The 20,203-nt window shown below is 46.2% G+C and overlaps 1 protein-coding gene across 2 annotated transcripts in view; it reads left to right on the forward strand.

Annotated features, from left to right (window-relative positions):
* Positions 1-17,315: 17,315 nt before the first annotated feature.
* Positions 17,316-20,203, forward strand: part of SIAH1 (siah E3 ubiquitin protein ligase 1) — a 30,515-nt gene continuing 27,627 nt past the window's right edge. Inside the window, exon 1 of one of the 2 annotated variants that reach the window (XM_080828155.1) lies at positions 17,316-17,529. Coding sequence is in view for 1 of the 2 variants with exons in the window: in XM_080828154.1 (XP_080684280.1) it covers positions 18,775-18,805 (31 nt within the window). In the remaining variant the exon portion in view is untranslated. Of the gene's footprint in view, positions 17,530-18,179; positions 18,806-20,203 lie in introns of those variants that run through there. The other variant, XM_080828154.1, reaches the window with a different exon arrangement.

Below are 20,203 nucleotides of genomic sequence, written 5' to 3' on the forward strand. Positions count from 1 at the left end.
TTAACCTCTTTAGGTCTGTTCTGTGTTCTGCAAAGTGGGAATGGCCACGACACCTATATCATTGGGTTGTAACAAGGGTCATGGCAGCATGTAACAGTTCAGCACAGTGTCTGGCCCAATGTAGGGTTCAACCCATATTTTCAGGAAGGTCAAGAGAGGCAGTGGCCCAGAGATCAAGGTTGTTGGAGAGCAAAGTCTGCAGAAGAACAAAGCCCAGACTCTGAAGGCCTCCTGGGAGGGCAGAATGGCTTCACTTGTGAATTCTAGCAGGTTTGCCAGGTCTGGTGACACATAATAGAAAGTAGTAAAGAAATAAAAGGTGATAGGGAGCAGAGTGGTGTAAAGAAATGGCCTTTGGACCCAGACAGAACTCAGAGTGAAGGCTGGTGTATGCCTGCCTAACTCTAGTGACCCCGGTTGGCCAAGTTACATTTCCCAAACCTCATTTCTTCATTTATAAAATGGGAGAGACAGTGGATAAAATGGACAAATTCTACTTGAGTTGTGAGGATTAAGCGAGTTAATAAGAAGCAGCTGATACAGAGTAAGCTATCCAATACCTATTAAGTCTTCTGAGCGCTTTTTTTGTTTTTTTGCTTTTTGAGTTTTTTGGGCAATGATTTGCCTCTACACACAGAATTAGAGCTGCAGAAGTTTCTAGACCAACACCTTCACTTCACAGATGGGGAGACCGGAAGTCCCAGGGGGCCAGGCTGCAGGGTCTTTCCCAGTCTCCTGCCTTTACTTTGCTGTTGTACCTCCATGGGGCCCCTGAGTGAAGGGAGGCTATCTGAGATCCCCAGCCATGGGGGGGAACCTAACCCAGCTCAGAGTTCTGTCAGCTCTCCAGCAGGGCCTGCGTCAATTGGTTTAATGGACTCCTTTGTGCAGGCCCGGCCAGGGTGCAGGAGTGGGCAGTATTTATTTGCTCTCTCCTTTCACTGCCTGGGCTTCACAAATGCTCATCCTTACATTGAATCTGAGGCCGTCCGTGTCAGGAAATCTACACTTGCCCATCCCTGTTGCTGTAACAATGAAGCCCTGAAGGGTGCCAGATGGATACTGTCCTGCCTTGCTCCTTCATGCCCAGGGGCAAAAAAATGTGACCACTCAGATCTTATACTTTCTCTAAAAAAAAAAAAAAAAAAAGGAAAAGAAAAAGAAACATAGTAGTTAAGATAGTTTAAAAAAAAATCACAAAAAATTGGGGCATCTGGCTGACTCAGTCTGTGGCGTGTGTGACTCTTGATCTCGGAGTTCTAAGTTTGAGCCCCACATTGGGTGTAGAGATTACTTAAAAAAAAAAAAAAAGAAAAGAAAAGAAAGAAATGCTTAAAAAAAACCAAACAAAACCAAAAGTAGTATTTGGAAGCTGCTGAGCAAGGTGTTTACTCACCATGGCCTTTTGCTTCATGTCTCAACCTAGTTGCTCCCTTTAGGTCTTACAATACTTATCGGGCTGGCAAAGGACATCTGGAAACCTGACAATTCTCCCTGTCCCCCCTCTCCACCCAGTACCAAGTTTCCAAGATCAGTCACAAGAGCTCAATTCCTCACGTATTGAATACCTCACTTTCCTGGGTCCCAAATTTAACAACTCATGGGGGATTGAACACAACCCCAAATTTTTCACATCAATATTTTATGCTTTTCCACTAACTCTTATTCTATCAGGCTGGGGGGTGGGGGCAGCCAGGAAAAGTTTGCATTATTAGAGGAGGGAACCAAACTGGGTAGAGGAGCCCAATATTTTTTTCTTTCTATGTTTAGAAAATGATTTTGGTTGGCATGTTTAGCTAGCAAGAGGGGCTCCAGGAATTATCTACAAATTGGAGGCTTTTAAATTCTGGAAGAATCTTAAAGATAACCCTAATACAACAGTCTCTGATTTTATATTCACAGTCTATTATCATCCTATAATTTCCCTTCAGAGAGTCTAAGAAAGTGTGAGCTCAAAGGGAACTGAAAATGGAGACATTCTTAGAGAGTTGCCCAAAACAAAACGAAGATGCTGGAAATGTCCTCCAAAGTTATATGTGAAGGTGCCAGAAAGTTTGCATCCTGGCATAGCCCTGGGCACGTAGATGACCTCCTCACAACCCTGCATGGACCACGCAGGGACAGGCGCAGCACCAGTCAGTTTGAAATTACCATCAGGACTCTGAAGTGAAGGCCGTTCTCCTTCCGTTTTCCAACATACCTCCCTTCCAGCCTTCCTTCACGGAAAGTGTTTCAGTCACCTCTGCTGTCCCCGGCGGGGGAACCCAGAGAAGTCACAACGTATGCGTGGTTTAGTGATGGGAACAAGACATGCAAACATCTAATAGAGAACACAAATGAGGGGATGCTGGCCAAATTGCATCCCCACTGCCTGCCTAAAGGGGACATAGCATAAGGCCGGTCACTACACAGCTGGGAAGAGCTTCCAGAAAGGGCACTCTTTGGATTGGCGCTTGAAAAATGTGAGGAGGTGGATGGGCAGAGAGGTGGCTTTTCTGATACGGAATGTGACGAGGTATAAGGGAAAGAAATATCAACTGGGAGTTAGGAAAACTTGGGTGTTTCTAAGCTGTTAAAGTGGGATCTCTATTTGGGGGGCAGTGAGGCCCAGGGTCCTCAAAGCCATCTGCCAATGCTAACAATCTGACTAGCCTATGATTCTGTGATGGGTCAGGACTACAGGGAAGGAATGAGGGGATGCTGGCCAAATTGCTGCCAGACAGCAAGGAAGTGGGGATCTCGGTCCTATAACAGCAAAGGAGTGAAGTCTGCCAACAACCTGAATGAGCAAGGAAATGGATTTTCTCCTAGAACCTCCAGAAAGGTATGTAGCCTGCCAGCACCTTGATTTTTTTTTTAAGTTTTATTTATTTATTTGACAGAGAGAGAAATCACAAGTAGGCAGAGAGGCAGGCAGAGGGGGAGGGGGAAGCAGGCTCCCTGCTGAGGGGCTCGATCCCAGGACCCTGGAATCATGACCTGAGCAGAAGGCAGAGGCTTAACCTGCAGAGCCACCCAGGCACTCCTATCACCTTAATTTTAATCCTGTGAGATCCTACCTGACTTCTGACCTACAGAACCTCAAGACAATAAATTTGTGTTGTTTTCAGCCACTACGTTTGTGGTTGTTTCAGCAGCGGGAGGAAAATGATGCACTACCTGTAATAGGCTTTGGCCCCTTCTCTGGCCATGCCCCTCAGGTGTGAGGCGTCTTCGGGGCCATGGAAATGTGCCCACCTGGAGCCCCCTTCGGGACCATACTTCAGCAAATGGAACCTTGGAATCCCTGTTCAACAGCCCTGGGACTAGTCCTAAGGCTTTGTGCTCCTCCTCCCCCTTCCTGCCCTCCTGCGGGTAGACAGACACTTGAGTGAACACTGGCTCAGGCATGCATTTGCGGGGAGAGGACAGGCAGAGCTGGGATTCTGGGCTAGAGTGTCCGCATAGGCACATGGAAGGCCCCTTGATGTGAGGCAGAGTGGGGTGGGGGATGGGTGAGGAGAGAAAGAGGTCAGGAGGAGCGCTAAAGGTCAAGCTGGCCGGCTCTGTGCTGCTTTGCCCCAGTGTGGGACCCTGGGAAGTCTGCAGATTTTAAATTCAGAACTGGTATTCCAGGTCTTTACGAGGGTATATTTTTTACACAGGATAGTAGAACATATTTGGACCCATAATCTGTTAGCTTGATTTATACTTCTAAGTACTTAGGCATATGTCTGGGGCCTCCATCTGTGCTCTCAGTCTGGCTCCCACCACGATGGGGGCAGGCCTATTGTTGACTCTCTAGCCGTATTCACGCCCTGCCCCCATCCCAGGAGTCTCCCCGTCACCTTGTTTTATTTTCTCCAGAACGCCTAATGCTGTCTGCCATTATTTATGTGCTTGCTTGTATCATCACCGCCTTTCCCCATTAAAATGTAAACTCCAGAGAACAGGTCTGTCTTGCTCAATGTTGTTTAGCCAGCGCCCAGCGCCCAGATAAAGTAGGTGCTTAATATTTGTTGGATGAGCAGACGGGCAGAGGCACTGAGGAGGTAGAGCCTTGCAGCTGGGCAGAGGTGTTTCACTTCGCGTGGGGAAGTTGGAAACGTGAGTCTTTGTGTAAGCTCTGCCACCATGCCTTCCCCCCCACTCCGGGGAACTGGGATAGGAGTCCCTGAGGCCTCTTTAGGTTTTACATTTCTAAGATACTCTAGGAAAGGGGGAAACCCTAGTGGTTCCTGGCCAAGAGGCTCCTATTACTTGCTTTATTAATTATCTATGGGTGTCTCTCAAGTTACCCCAAGCTTAGCAGCTTGGAACAGCACACCTGGTTTATTAACCAGTTTTTGTGGGTCAGGAATCTGGGAGGGGCTTAGCTGGGTGGTTCTGATTCAGGATCTCTCGTGAGGTTGCCGTCCCCTGCCGGCTCGCTCACAAAGCTGTCGGCTGGAGATGTCAGCTCCTTGCCGGCTGTTGGGGATGGGCTTTGACTGCTCAGCAGGTGGACTTCTCCAGAGCGTCACTTGAGTGTTCTCATACCAGAGTGACTGGAGCCCCTAGAGCAAGTGATCCAAAAAGAGGACAAGAAGGAAAAACAAACGCCTTTTCTTTTTAAAAGATTTGTTTATTTGAGAGATAGAATGGAGGAGGGAGGCAGAGGGGGAGAGAGAGAGAGAATGTCAAACAGACTCCACGCTGACTGTGGAACCTGATGCGGGACTCGATCTCACACCCCTGAGATCATGACCTGAGCCAAAACCAAGAATTGGTCGCTTAACCAACGGAGCCAACTGCCTTTCCTCCACCTTTGTTGGAGAAGACACATCATCACTTTTGTCTTACTTGTTAGAAATGGGTCACCAAGTCTGACCCACACTGAAGGTCTGGAGGATTAAGCACCACTTTTTGAAAGATGGTATATTTGTCGATATGTTTTTAAACCATCACACTGATGGTCTCTCTTTTCCTTACGAAGGATAATAACCTTCCTCCCTGCTCTTTTCCCCATCACCTCTTGCTTGTCTTGGGTCTTGAAGTCTTTCACCCATTTTCTCTCTACATTGCTTCTCCTGTTTTCTCTGGCCACATAACTACACAGATCTACAGCATTCTTAGAAGTCCCTTTCACTCCTGGTTGTTAGCTCTGGGTTCTGTGATCTGTCCCTGCAAGGGGCCCTCCTCCCCTGCTCTCTTGATCTCACTTTTCTGCTGGCTCCTCTCCCACCTTCCTCTCTCCCAACATGGACATTCCCTGATGCCCTTTTGTTTCTCTGTATCCTCTTGCCCCTGAACAGCTCATTGGCTCCCATGATTTTAACCATCCCCTCTAGGAAGATGATACCCCAAGCATACTACTCCCTCAGGTTCCATTCCCAAATTTCCTCCTATTTGTCGCATTTCTCCAACTGGACACCTCATGGGCCACTCAGCTTGCATTGAGCTCCTGTCTACATTTAGCGCCCCCTCCTGCCCTCTGTTCATCCTCCCCCAATCACTGACAGTCAAAACCTGGGGTACTCTGACCTCTCCCTCTCTCTCACCTCAGATGTCCAATTCGCCACTAAGCCCTTTGGATTTTACCCCCACCGCAGCATCACTAACTGACTATAAGAACCTACAAATTGATCTGTCTCCAGGGTACCCAGTCCAGTCCTTCCTGCTCAGCATGCCCAGACCATGCTAGTATGCCAGGGGCTCTGAAGATGTTACCCTCCCTGCTCAGAAACTTTCAAGAGCTCCTCTTGGCTACAAAGGAATGGACTCTCCAGCTTAGCATTGCTGGTCTCACGGTATGTGAAGTTATGGGTTTTGATGTTAAACCTGTAATAGGCTTGAAATCCCAAGACCTAAGATGAAATCTTGCATGTGTCACTGCGGCTGTGACCCTGGGGAAGTTGTTTCACCTCTGTGAGCCTGTTTTTTCATCTCCAAAAGGGAAACAGCATGGTTTCCATTGAAGTGTCTTGATGATTAAATGAAATAATATGTATATGTAAAGTACTTACCTGGGTTCATCTTAAATCATGGGCTGCATTGTAGCTGTTATCAGCCCATATAAACATGCTTAGCAAAAAGTGCCTGTCTCAGAGCAGGTGCTCACCAAATCACTGTTTTCCCAAGGCATTACTTGAATGTGCTCTGCTGGTATTACTTTTATTTTAAAATAGTTTGTTCCCGGGCACCTGGGTGGCTCAGTAAGTTAAGCTACTGTCTTCGGCTCAGGTTATAATCCCAGGGTCCTGGGATCAAGTCCTGCATCGGGCTCAAGTCCTGCTCAGTGGAGAACCTGCTTCTCCCTCTCCCTCTGCCTGCTGCTCTGCCTACGTATGCTCTCTGTCAAATAAATAAAATCTTTAAAAAAAAAGATTTGTTCCCATTGCTTTTCATTTATAGTCGAGACTTCCAACTGTATATGTTAATGCATTTACTCTGTATTTGAGGTTGGCAAAAATTTTCCGTACAGGGCTAGATAGTAAATATTTTAGACTAGGGGAGTCACATATGGTCTATGTCACAACTATTCAACTCAGCTATTATAGCACAAAGGCAACCACAGACCACAAGCGAATAAATGGGTATGGCTATGTCTGAAGAAAAACTTTATCAATGGGCACCAAAATTTGGGTTTCATACAGTTTTTACTTGTCATGTAATAATCTTCTTTTGATTTTTTTCCCTAACCATTTAAAAATTTAAAAACTATTCTTAGGGGCGCCTGGGTGGCTCAGTGGGTTAAGGCCTCTGCCTTCGGCTCAGGTCATGATCCCGGGGTCCTGGGATCGAGCCCCACATCGGGCTCTCCGCTCCGTGGAGAGCCTGCTTTCTCCTCTCTCTCTGCCTGCCTCTCTGCCTACTTGTGATCTCTGTCAAATAAATAAATAAAATCTTTAAAAAAAAAAACAAAAAAAAAACTATTCTTAGCTGGTGGGCTATACAAAAACAGATGATGGGATAGATCTGGTCTGTGGGGACACTTGCTGACCCCTGATACAGAGTGTTCATTACATTTACATAGGTAAATGTCAGTAAAGCATGTGACTTTTGATCTTGGGGTTGTGAGTTTGAGCCCCATATTGGGTATAGACATTAATTAGAAATAAAATCTTTAAAAATTTATGTAACAGTGAATTGATTTAAGAATGACGTGAAGTAAAGAAGAATACAGACGCTACGTGGATCTGGAGAATATTCTGACAGTGGTCAAGAATAAATTGGGGCAACACATCAATAGGTGTTTATTGTCCATAAACCTGAACGTTCTGGTTCAGCCTTGCTGTCCAGATGTACCTCTTTGAGGGCCCAGCCAAACTAGGCTTCTGTCCCCCCCACCCCACACCCTGCACATTTCCCAGTCGCTAGGTCTGGAATATCCGCTCTGAGTTGTTTTTACTGACAATACTTCAGACACCAAATGTGTGGGATTTTTCCACACCAACAACCAGTTCAGCTCTCCAGACACCGACTGAATGTCCTACAATTCATTCAGTGCTGACACTAAGTACCTGGAGCCAGCATCAGACTCCATAGGTTTAAGGGCTCAGTCCCACAAGAATGCCCTCAATTCAGATACCAGTTGCAAGAAATTCTATCTGACTTGGTTGCAAAGTAGGGGGTTCAGGTTCAACAACTTACTCAAATGGCTCACAGAACTCAGGAAAGTGCTGTACTTACTGTTCCCAGCTTATTATAAAGGATATTATAAAGGATGCAAAAGAACAACCAGATGGAGAGGTACATAGGGTGAGGAATGGAAGGGTCTGGAACACCGGCGCTTCTGTCAGGGACAAAGACCATAGATATATTTATATCTTATGACACTTTCCCATTATGCTTATTAAAATCACATCCTTGAAGGGCCGCGTTAAAGACCAGCCCCATCAAAAACCTGCTGCTGATTCCTCCCCACCCCCACAAATGCTATTTCCCCTTCTCTATTCCTTCTCTTCATGCCCTTTTCTCTCAGCAATAGCTTGTTGGCACCTCCATTATTGTATTATAGTTATTTGGCTATTTATTTTACTTAAAATCAAAGTTCTTGAGGTCTTAGGACCTTATGTAGCCAGGATCCCACAGTGCATGGCACACAGCAGGCACTTAGCATCTCTTGAATTTTGTTTCCTTGAATTGAAAATAGGCTTTGACATTATTCTGGCCCCTGCGTCACTGACGTAATGGAGCGCAAGAGATCAGCTAGTCCAAAGTGTAGTAAATGGAGCAGGCCTGGTGGGAGGCTGAGGAGGGGAAAGGCCTGGGGGGCACGAAACTGGCGGAGTCTGGTTTGGTCTGCAAGGTGGCATGGCTGGTCTGTATTCGTGACACCTTTGGCAGGAAGCGGGCCTGAACAGAGAGAAAAGTAGGGCTTCCTGGGGCTTCCCACGCATCCCAGAGGCTGAGCAAAGAACACAGTGAAATTCAGCTGCTGGTTCCCTCTGGGCCTCAAGAGAGGTCTGAGAAGGGCCTCATGATACACATCGTGCCCCAGTTCCACGGAGTGAATCAGGCTCTGAAGCAAATGGCAATCGGCCTTAATCACGAGCCCCATCTCGCAGGTTCGGCACAGATGAGCTTTGTCATTTCTCTGAGGGAATCACTGCCGTTTCTCTTCCAGGTTCCGAGCAGCCCCCACCCCTGCCCCATCTAGCCCTGATGAGATGGCAATTTAAACCGCTCCGATTAGCAGGTTTCATTAGGTAAGAAGGACCGATTAAGCAACAGTGGCCCAAATAACCTTCATGGTACAGACACTTTTTCAAAGCCAGCGGAAGTCTTGCCAAATTAAAGGGTGTCAGGATGAGATACTATGAATATCAGTTTCCTTCTCTTTGGCAGTGGAGAGGATTAATTAAATGCTTGTGAAGTGCTTTGAAAGTTTAAGCTGTTAAGAATTATTGTTCTGTGTAATAGGGAAAAAATAGAATTCTTGGCTCATTAAAGCGGTGATGTTGTAAGCCTGGGTGCTCTTCTCTGGGTGTCTTTGAGAGCCACATTTTTATTAAAAGAAAGAACAAGAAAGAGGAGAAATGTGTCTATGAATGCACATCCCACGTGCTGGAAAGTCAGCTGGGTTTATCAGCGTTTCTGTTGATTAAGAGAGGAACTGCAAGAAGCTGTTTCTTATTGACCACCAAAGAGACAGTTACGAAGAATCAATTGTTCAAATGTGTGGGGCCAGTCTCACTAAAATATTAGCAGACAGGCATTTGCTCTTTCTCGAGGGCCGAAAAGGCTATGCATGCAAACACGCAGCTTTGATGGCCTCTTCCATCTCAACATGACTAAACCAGGCAGACATCCTTCTGCCTCCACTTTGTTGGCAGATTGGCCCAGGGACATTTTTTGCTTTGTTTCCAGATGTTCTGTGATGTTTGAAAGGGCGCCATCCTCCGTGGGCTCTCACTTCTCTTTCTATCTTTATTGACTGAGGGCTTACACTTCCTTTTGTGTCTGTACGAGCTTCCTAGTGCTGTTGTAGCAAATGACTGTAAAGTCAATGGCTTCAAACAACACAATTGGATCTTCTTCCAGTTTTGGAGGTCAAAAGTCTAAAATCAGTTTCACTGGGCTCAAGCCAAGGTGTCGGCAGGACTGGTTCCTTCTGGAGGCTCCGGGGAGAATCTGTTCTACTGCCTTTTCAGCTTTCTGGAGGCCACCTGGCATTTCCTGGCTCTGGGCTCTTTCCCAGCACCACCCTGATCTCTGCTTCTGTCCTCACATGTCCTTCTCTCTGACTCTTCTGCTTGCCTCTTTCCTGTTTAAAGACCCTTGTAATTATACTGGATCCACTGGGACAGTCCAGGATAATTTCATCTCAATATCCTCAACTCAACCCCTACCTGCAGAGTCCCTTTTGTCCTGAAGGGGACACAGTCAGGGTTCTGGAGATTAGCTTGTGGGTGTTTGGGGGGGCCGTTATTCTGTCTGCCTCCGTGCCCATCCCCCAACCCCTTTCTGTTGTTTTCTGTCTACCCCAGCCAGGTGCTGTCCTAAATGTTTCACATGGATTCACTCATTTTTTGAGTGAATCTCACTCATTTTCACAACCACCCTGGAACAGAGGTCTCTTATTACAGATGAGCAAACTAAGGCCTGAAAGGTTGAATTACTTGCCTAGGGTTTCTAACTTAGTGGCATCTAGAAGTCACAGATTTTGTCCCTAAAGACTTTTCATTGTCTTTATTGCTTTTAATTATAAAAGCAACACAATATAGGTGAATAAAGGAGATGTATGGGTGGCTCAGTCAGTTGAGCATCTGACTCTCGATTTCAGCTCAGGTCATGATCTTAGGGTTCTGAGATTGAGTGCTGCATTGGTCTCTGCACTCAGCTTGTCCCTCTCCCTCCTCCTCAGCTCCTCCTCCAGCTTGTGCTCTCTCTCCCCACCCCAAATAAATAAAATATTCAAAAAATAATAAATCAAATGAAAGCCAGTCTCCCTCTCCTCCACCCCATCTTCTTCTGGATCCCCTTCTCCTAGTGGCCATCTGCAATTTTAATGTTTCTAGTAGTCACCACTATACCCAACATGTTACACACAGGCCTTAATTTTTTAACTAACATAGTTGTAAGTAGTTGTCTGGATAATATAACATATACTCTTATTAACTCTCAAATTATTAAATGAGAATCCTGAATTTAAAAAGAATTCATGTATAAACCCCTAGAGATCAGCTAACTTAGTTGAAACACACAGGCACAGACCAAAGGCTTTGGAGCCCTGAGGACCTGGATGCTAACTTCCACCCCACTGCTTATTAGTGTGTGCCCCGGGAAAAATTACTTACCTTCTCTTGAGTTTCAGTTTCCTCATGCTGAAAATGTACCCTTCATACATACTTAGTTGTAAATGAAGTAACCTGTACATTTTAGCATGTCAGGAGTTCAATAAATGTTGGTTCTTCCAAGAAAGAAAGAAAAGATGTCTGCTAACAATGAGTGAAACATGGACAAGAAAAACAGTAAATAGATTCTGTAGGCGGCCAGAGGGTTTTTTGTTGTTGTTGTTGCTGTTGTTTTTTAAAGCTTTTATTTATTTATGTGAGAGAGAGCATGAGCAGAGGGAGGGGCAGACAGACAGGGAGAAGCAGACTCTCTGCTGAGCTAGCTGGGAGCCTGATTTAGGAATCCATCCCAGGACCCTGGGATCATGACCTGAGCCAAAGGCAGGCGCTCAACTAACTGAGCCACCCAGGCCCCGGCAGCCAACGTTTTTATAGACATCGTCCTTGTCTCATATTTCTTTATTTGCTTAACAAAAATTTTGAGGGCTCTCTCTGTGCCAGGCACTGTGCTAGACCTTGATGGGGACACAGGGGTGAGTGTGTCATGCCCCTGGCTTCCAAAGGCATAGTGTACTCCTTAGCACATAACAGGAGCTCAACATGTAATTTTTAAAAAGGCTAACTTCTGATGATTATAAAGAAAAGATTTGGATCCTTGGAAATGACTATGTGTGTATTGTAGAGGGTGGGGAGAAGGAGCGAGGGTGGGCAGGGACTGGACCCACAGAGACTACTAATGGCATTTCATTGATTTAAGGCTGACATTTGGAAAGTAATTGTTGTTAATACCACCTACTCCCACAGACCACCAGGTGCATACAAAGCCTACATGATTTTTCTAGCTTCTTGCAAAATTTAGTGTCTAGCATGTCATCTTCTTCCTGACGAAACAGATTAAATTCAAGGAGAAAAGAGTTGTGGGCTAATGCATTTTCTGACTATTTCAGCTTTCGAGAACATCCTTCAGTTAGTCCCAGTCACCTATTTGGGTGTTCATTCTGTGTCTCCAATTTCTTCTCCACCATATTTGGCAGAATTTGTCTTTGATGCTGTTTAATACATTCACTAACCCCAGACAGTGAATGACTGGCAACAGGTGTGTCTGATAAAGAAAACATTGTTTCTGCTCTCTTTCAGGCATGTCTGACATGTTGGGGACGTGCTTTCCTTTGCAAAGCTGATAGGAATCTATTTGGGAAGGGAGTACCTCCCAGTTTCAGGCCAAGAAATGTTCTCCGTTTGGATAGCAGTAGAGCCAAATTTGGAAGGAAAAGCTAATGTCCTCAGAGGTATCGATCTAAGCCGAATGATAAATGGGTACTTATGGTCTACAATTAGAGTGGTTAGCAGTAGTTTCCTAGGCAGGAGATATCTATGATCACCTGGAAACAAACAGCCCATCAGTGATCCATGAGTGACGGGTTTGGTCTTGTGAACCCGTCTATTGTAAAACAACTATATTGACATTAGACACTTGAAAACATTGTTACTATCTTAAGCTAGTTTTGCCAACTTTGACAATGTTATCTGGGATATTCCATGCAAAGGACAATTTGTTTTGACTATTTAGAGGACAGTGTGTGTGCCTTGAGTGGCACTAACACATTCATCAAATGAGTCAGTGAACTAGTAGAGTCTTGATGGAAGAGAAATTTGAAATATGGGCCTTCCAAAAATTCAGGGATGGCAGAGACCTATTCAGAAGTCTACTAATTAGAGCAGCAGCAGGACAAGGACTAAACAAAGGCAGGATTTATGTTTTGGGAAAAGGGGACTGGTGACTGGGGAGAGGGAAGGTTATGCTAAGGGAGCCTAAAGCTTTAAGCTTCTGGAAGCATTTGGAAAGTTTGGAAAGTTGCTATAACGTTGTATTGTGCTGGAGGGATGAGATGGAGTATATCTGATATATATACTATATAACAATATAAAATATATGCAAGTTGAATATATAATTTGAATTCGTGTTTCTTTTTTCTTTGTTTCTTTTTGTTTCTTTCTTTTTTAGAGAGGGAAAGAGAGAGAGAGGAGGGGCAGAGGGAGAGTGAGAATCTTAAGTGGCCTTAAGTGTGGGGTTCAATATGACAACCCTAAGATCATGACTTGAGCTGAAATCAAAAGTGACACTGAACCAACTGAGCCACCCAGGTACCCCTTGAATTCATGTTGTGTTTTTCTTTTTTTAATTTTTTAAAGTTTTATTTTTTAGAGTGGGGGGGGAGGGGCAGAGAGAGTGAGAGAGAGAGAATCTCAAGCAGACTCCATGCCCAGCACAGAGCCTGAAACGGGGCTTGATCCCACGACCCCAAGATCACAAACTGAGCTAAAGTCAAGAGTCGGTCACTCAATCAACTGAGCTACCCAGATGCCCCTGAATTCATGTTTTCTTTTTTTAAGATTTTATTTATTTGACAGAGAAAGATAGTGAGAGAGGGAACACAGCCATGGGGGAGCTGGAGAGGGAGAAGCAGGCTCCCTGCTGAGCAGGAAGCCCGATTCAGGGCTAGATCCCAGGACGCTGAGATCATGACCCCAGCCAAAGGCAGATGCTTAATGACTGAGCCACCCAGGCGCCCTTGAATTCATGTTTCTTAAATTAAGTACACTGTTGTGCCCAAAGATTTGGCTAGACAGGTGTGTCTGAGTACTTTTAATTCATGGAACAGTTTAAAAATAGCCACATAAGAGTGTGCAGTGAGGAGGAATGTGTGTGTATGTGTGTATTTTTGGAGAATTCCCATGTGAAGGAAATAATGATATCTAATTTTGAATGTGGTTCAATTGTTAAAAATCATGGACCAATGCAGGGAGTCGAAACACATTCTACTTACTCCACGTGCTCCCACTTCATCTCTTGGACAGAATCTCACCAGGCATGGTGAAAAGACAAGTTGTCATTGAGGAGATGCTAATGAGTTGGGATCTGACCTATGTTCAATATCAAGTTTCTATGAGTTCATACAAGATCCCAAAGTACGGATGTGTCATCAGGATCTGCTGTATTCCTAAGTAGGAAAGAGGAAAGTCAAGTTACTTGCTTTCACCAGAACACTCATGAGGGAGGGGTTGGCTACAGGACTAGCACTTTATGTCCCATTGGAGTAGATGGAATTGTCTTTGATGTGATTTGAGGGTGATAGGAAGGCTCCCTACCCTAAAATATTTTCCCCGTATGGCCTGAAAATATCCAGCCCTTATCCCAAATATCATCAAGTAGAGCACTATTGGGGTTGGCTTTACAGTTTAACAAACGCTTTTCTACAGATTAACTGTCCTGGAAGTAGAGCTGTCCTTCTATTCAGAAACGGATGCCTAATTTCTTCACAACTAGGCTATTTTCCTTCAAATGTTTAACCTTTATAGTAGCGATGTGCCTGCCCCACTTAGCCTCCATTCATACCTCCAATAGGAATGAACTAATCAGATTGAACCCTTCCTAAATCTGGTTAAGATTAGTGGAGATGAAATTAATCAAATGAGATTAGTTTTGCATAAGCAGGAAGCAGGAGAAGGAAGAGGTAATTTTGACTCTGCTAGCTGAGAGCCAGCACCAAGGAAGACAAGTGTGAGAATTCCAAGGGCAGAAGTTGCTTCTGAGTGGCTGACGTAAAACCTTCGACACTTGGAGATTGGTATGTGGTGTCTCCAGGGAACACTTTGTCCTGGGAAGCCCTGCAGCTTAAAAGAATCCACCAGCTAATAAGGTGACTTCCCTCCTGTCAGCAGTGGGCCAGGTGAGACTCTGTTATTTTCAGATGGATAAATGCTGCTGGATAAGAGAAGGGACAGGGATGTGAGGAAGCCAAAAGTCTGATTCTGGCAAAGCAGGTTGTTTGGAACTTTGTCATATTGGCAGGTTTTCTTTGCTAATGCCTGTTGCACTGTTTGTAGAGGCCCAGAAGTTCTGGGGAGCAATAGTCCAGTGTTGCTCTTCTCCCTTAGAGCGAGAAAGTGACTTTACCACCCAGTATAGGCCACATGACTACTCCGAATGCATCACCTATGAAAATGGAAAAGTTACCCCTAAAGTGGAGAGAAACTGAACTTTGTTGACCTTATAACCCGCCCAGCCCCCAAAAATATGTGAGAGAAAACTGCAGTTTAAATAATGTAATTAGGAATATTGCAAAATTATATTTTGTGCAAGTACTGTTGGGTATTTATATGTACATCCCTGGTATGGGATTGTATAAACAGATAATGTAGACTGTCAATTATGGGCAATTCAAAGGATTTTTAAGGGTTATTTTGATTACATTTAAATTTTTCTTTATGGGTAGGGTTTAGAACCTAACCCTGGAAAGACGTGATGCCTTGGCTCTTTGCTCGTCTTTATATCCTATCCTCCCCAATTCCAACTGATTTCACTCCAGATCCAACTGTCTCTCCAAACCCCTCCTCAGCATGCTCTTTGCCTCCTTTTGGTTCAGGCCTTCATTTCTTGCCTAATCAGAAGTGTTCTCCCTGGTCAGCCTTCACTCATTTTGTCCAATCTCCTTGGCCAAGCCTACCTCCCCATCACATTCAGTCTCGGACATTCTCTTTTGTGATTGTGACTTCATGTATGTTATACCACAGCTTGAAAAGCCTTTCCATCTTCCTCCGGACAACTCTTAGCCCTACACCAAGGCCTAGTTCCAACTTTATCCCCAGTGAATCCTTTCTTGGCCTCACCAGCCCCAGAAGTATTGTCCATTACATAATTTGGATACCTTGGCCCACAAAGCCCACCTCTGTCTGCACCTCATCGACTTCATCATTGTCTGTACCACATTCCCATGCCTTGTGCTCCCTCAGTCCCTTCCCTGTTCGCCCAAGAGAAAAAACCTACAGCAGAGATTGGTTTTCAGTTCCTACAACTGGGCAGCCTTCTTACCATGCAAGGCTTTCCTCTGAAATGCTTTCCCTTTCGTTCAAGTCTTCCACTTACCCAAGAAATTAGCCTGCTTAATTTCTTCTAAAACTTTGGTTCTTTCTCAGTCACCTATCCTCTATTATTTATCTGGCCAGTTATATACCTTCTTGGCATCAGGCACCTTTATCTTTCTTTTGTAACAATGGTAGTGATATATTTGTGAGACTCATTAATGTTTGTGTACCCCACTGGATGGTATATACTCTGAATATAGGACTAGTGTCTCCTGTGCCTGGCATTGGGGAAAGGAATGAAAAATAGGTAAGTGAATGTCTCCCTGAGTGGGTAAGCTGCATGCATGTCCATGCGCAGTGTATAACAGAACATATTAGAATCTCTATGTAAATATTTACTGTTGAAGGAATGAATAACACCAACAACTGTACATAACTCACCCAAGTTCCTCTGACTTGGGCTTTGGGGACCACCTTGTTATTAGTATATTAGTAGTATAGCTTGCAGCTAAGAACACGTGTGGTCTTTTACTTTCCCAACCTCAAGAAACACTGAATGTGCTAATGGTTGCAGAGAAAGACAGCAGCCACAATAAGCAAAATATTAGGCTGAGAAGTAGAGGTATTAACACACAACACTGTACAAATTTGTTGAGAAGTCAGAAATTAGCAGCTTGCATCAGTGCCTAAAATAACTTTGGGTCTTTGGCTTTGGAGCTCAAACTTTTGAGTGTGTTCTCAGTAGAGTGCTTACATAAAAACTCACTAGCCAAAAAACGTTCCTATTGGTGAGGAGTTTGGGGATAATGCAAAGACTACTCCCTGGATGATTTCTAATATCTTATGTAAAAAGTACCTTTCAAGTTTTCGTATAGAATAGTATTTTTACGGAGGCTTTTACATGGAAATCCAGTTTGTAAATGCCTCAGACACTGGTGTTTGCTCAGATACAGACGTTTCACCCATCGAAGAACTATGAATGATATTTTCCTTTTATTTTGTATTGAAAAAGAAACGCAGAATCCCATGCGTGAGACTTCCAGACGAGTGAGGGCACAGGGGGTAAAAGCGTGCTTTTCATACTACCCACTTGTCAGCTAAAATAAGCCTTTGAAACTCGTCCCGCTTTAGCTGAAGAGCGGCTCAAACCTCAGGGAGGGGCTTGCATTTCTCATTTAGGGGTGGGGTCCCGGTCGGCGGCTGCCGCAGCCGGTTTCTTTCCCTTTGGGAAAGAGTAGAGTTGGGAAGGGCCGGTGGAGGCGCCGTGTGAAACCAGCAAACCAGACCTGACCGGCCGTAAATAGAAGGCGGGGGCACTGGACGACCCCTTGGGCGGCAGAACAATGACCCGCGGGGGGCGCGCGACCACAGTTCTCTGACGCGGCAGGAAGCGCCAGTTTCTCCCGGGCGGGGACGGTTGCGGGCAAGAACGTGACGTGCTTGCGTTTGTTGGGCGCAAGCTGTTAGTCGCAGCAACGGTAACCGAGGAGCCGAAGCCCCAACCGCCACCCCCGGACACCCGCACCGCGATGCTCGCGCGGGTCGCTGCCAAGCGGGTGAGCGCCTCTGCGCTTGCGCGCCCGCGGGAAGCCCCGCCCCCTCCAGGCTGCCGGCGCGCGGGGCCGCGCCTCCTCATGGCGGCCGCCGCAGTGTGTGGTATTTAGCGGGGGCGCGCGGCGGGCTCGAGGACGCGCGAAACGACGGCGGCGGCGGCGGCCAGGGGGGAGCCGGGGCGGCCGTTGCGGGGCGCGCTCTCGAGCGGCGGCGGCGGCGGCGGCCCAGGGTGTCCCGTCGGTGCCGGCACGGGCAAGAGGCGGTGGCGCTGCCCGCAGTGGCGGGGGTTGGCGGCGGCGACGGAGCGCGTTTGAGCCAGGACCGGGGTCCGAGGCGCGCTCTCCGCCTACAGGTAAGTGGGGCCCGGCCTGGAGGGAGGAGCTGGCCGCGAGGGGTTCTCCGGGAGGAGGACGCTCAGGCCCGGTAATGGCGGCGAGAGGGAAGGGCGGCGGAGCCGGGTCGCGTCGCCCGGGCGGGGGCGCGGGCAGCCCCCGGCGCCGGGCGCCTTTGTCTCGGCCGGAGCTCGGCTGCCCGGCCGAGCGCCGCCCCCCGCCCCTCCCCTCCCCTGCTCAGCCCTGCCCGCCGTTGCGAGCCGGCTCGCCCTCGCCCCCGCCCCCGGCGCCCCGGGCCCGGCAGGCCGGCGGCGGGGGTCGGACCCGCGCTGGCTGGCGAGGGCGGGGAAGGGCCTCCCGGCCGCCCGGCCCGGCCCCCGCGCGCCCGGGAGGCGGGCCCGGCCGAGTGAGGCGTTGGGCGCTCCCCGAGCCCGGGTGCCGGCCTTTGTTGTGAAGGGTCCCGGGGTGTGCGGCCAACATGGCGGAGGTCAGCTGAGTGCGGGCAGTGGCCGGCCCTTCGCTCCAGCCCCTCCCCGCGCCGCCCGGGGCCCGGGGCCCCGGCCGGGGCGACTTGGCCGTCCTTGGCCTCCTCTGCCTGCCCGCGACCCCGGGAGCGGCGGTCTCTGATGGCGCTGCGTTCCTGCTCCCGCTCCCGGCCTGAGCCTTCATTGTGCCGTGGGAAGAATACAGCCTCCTCCCTTGTTTATGTCGTTAGCGAGGAGATCGCGTGCACGGCTTGCCAGGGAAGCCCCAGCTTTTTATTGTAAACCTTGGTTTTCCTGGGCGTCATTTGTCAGGTAGTTTGGGGGCCTTTCTCGAGTCTCTGAGATATAACTTAGGAATGTGGGTAACCTGGACCACAGTGCTGCGTAGGTTTTTCTTTCTCCATTCCTGGAAAGATTCAGAATTTGTTCTGACATCGAAAGAAGTCCCAGTTTGTGTGTTGGGAAAAATCACATTGTGTAGCTGATTTGTCAAAGTCACAGAAGCCGTGAGCCTGGATATAGGGCAGCGATTCGACTGCCAGTTCTAGCAGTTGAACATTTACCATTTCCAGATAAGCGGCTGTCAAGGGTAAATTGTTAACTCTTTTCAGCAGTTGAATGTTGGGAGCATGGACTCTGAAGTCCCTCCTGCCACACCGGTTTGTGACCTTGGGCAGGATGCTTAAACTCTCAGCGCTTCATTTTCCTTATCTGCAAAATGGGTGTAATCACAGTCCCTACCTCCTAGGATTGTTGGGAGAACTGATGAGATGATAATAGATGAAGGACTTGGAGCAGTGGCAGGCCCATGGTAAGTGCTTAATAAATGTTTGCTGCTAGGGCTGTTATTATTTAGAAACTAATGGTAGGAGTTTATCTTGGTATGATGGATACGTTGGAAGTTGGTAGACCAGAATATGTGAAATCACATGGTACATCGTTAGTTCTTGGGTTTTTTTTACTGCATTTTGTTAGTTGTACAGAATGAAAATAAGAGGTTTGGATGATAAATGAACAGGCACTTTTGAGATCATGGCATTTGGAAATTTATATAGTAAAGGATTTGGATAAGTTTTGTTTGGTCTGGAATTTAAAAACCAAAGTGATTAAATGAACTTTCCTTTTAGCACCTTTACATTTATGGATCAGTTAGCTTCCAGGCACTTGGCGTTAACTAACCTGGAAAGGTTGAACCATGAATCCCTTTGACTGTTAGGTGTCTGCGGTGTTACCACCTCTTTTGGACATAAGGGTAGAGCAAAGTGTAGTGTGATAAATGTAATGGTCTGGTAATTTTATCAGGGAGCTACTGGCTCAAATTGTGGAGGAGAGGGTATTGATTTGAGGAGAAGTTTATAACAAGTAGACTTTGAGACTTAAAGTGGATTATACAAATTGTGTAATTTTTCATTCTGGAAATTACAGAAACTTGTGATCTGAAATGGTTAGTTGCAGGCTTAAAGTTTGCTTTGCCAAAATCTTTCCTTTAGGTATAGAATTGGTTCAGATGCCCCCTGTTGGCATCTTTCCAGCATAATTTAGTAACATTTATTAATATTTTAAACTGAAGTATGGTATAATTAATAGATACGGAACTTTTCATGGTAAGTACTCCACAAACTACAAATTCAGAAATTTAATTCACTTTAGTTTAATATCTGTTCCTTCTGAGCTTTGCAGAGTTCTTATAAAATTGATGTAGAGCAGTATTCTTTAGTACTATAATTTAAAGACTATTATAATTAGGCTTAAACTAATTGGAGTTATAAAGAATATATCTAGCTATGACAGCAATGACATAATGTGAAGACTAGGACTTCATTTTCTGTATATACAGTGTTTTGAAAACAAGTCTTACATAATGAGAGCAATAGTAAGTTCAGTAACACTGCAAAGTGACCCCTCAAATTGTGTTTCAGAGCTGTTGATTTATTCAGTCTCCAAAGATTGTAGGTTTTTCTTTATCTGCTTAAAGAGATGTTACAGCCTTTTGGCTGTAATTGTGGAATTTCCATACACACTGTGTAAATGTTTAAATTCTGAATACTTTTGGTATACACCCTCCCTACAAACAAAACCAGTGTATGAAAACCTCAGACTTCCCAACCCTCCCTGGCTCCCTTCCTCCAAGAAGCAACTGGGGATAAATTTTCTACTTTTATAATAGTAAGATCCTTAATCACTTCTTTTAAATAGTGGTTTTTTCTAA

Source organism: Martes martes (assembly GCF_963455335.1).
Source record: "Martes martes genome assembly, chromosome: 17".
NCBI classification, from domain to species: Eukaryota; Metazoa; Chordata; class Mammalia; order Carnivora; family Mustelidae; genus Martes; species Martes martes.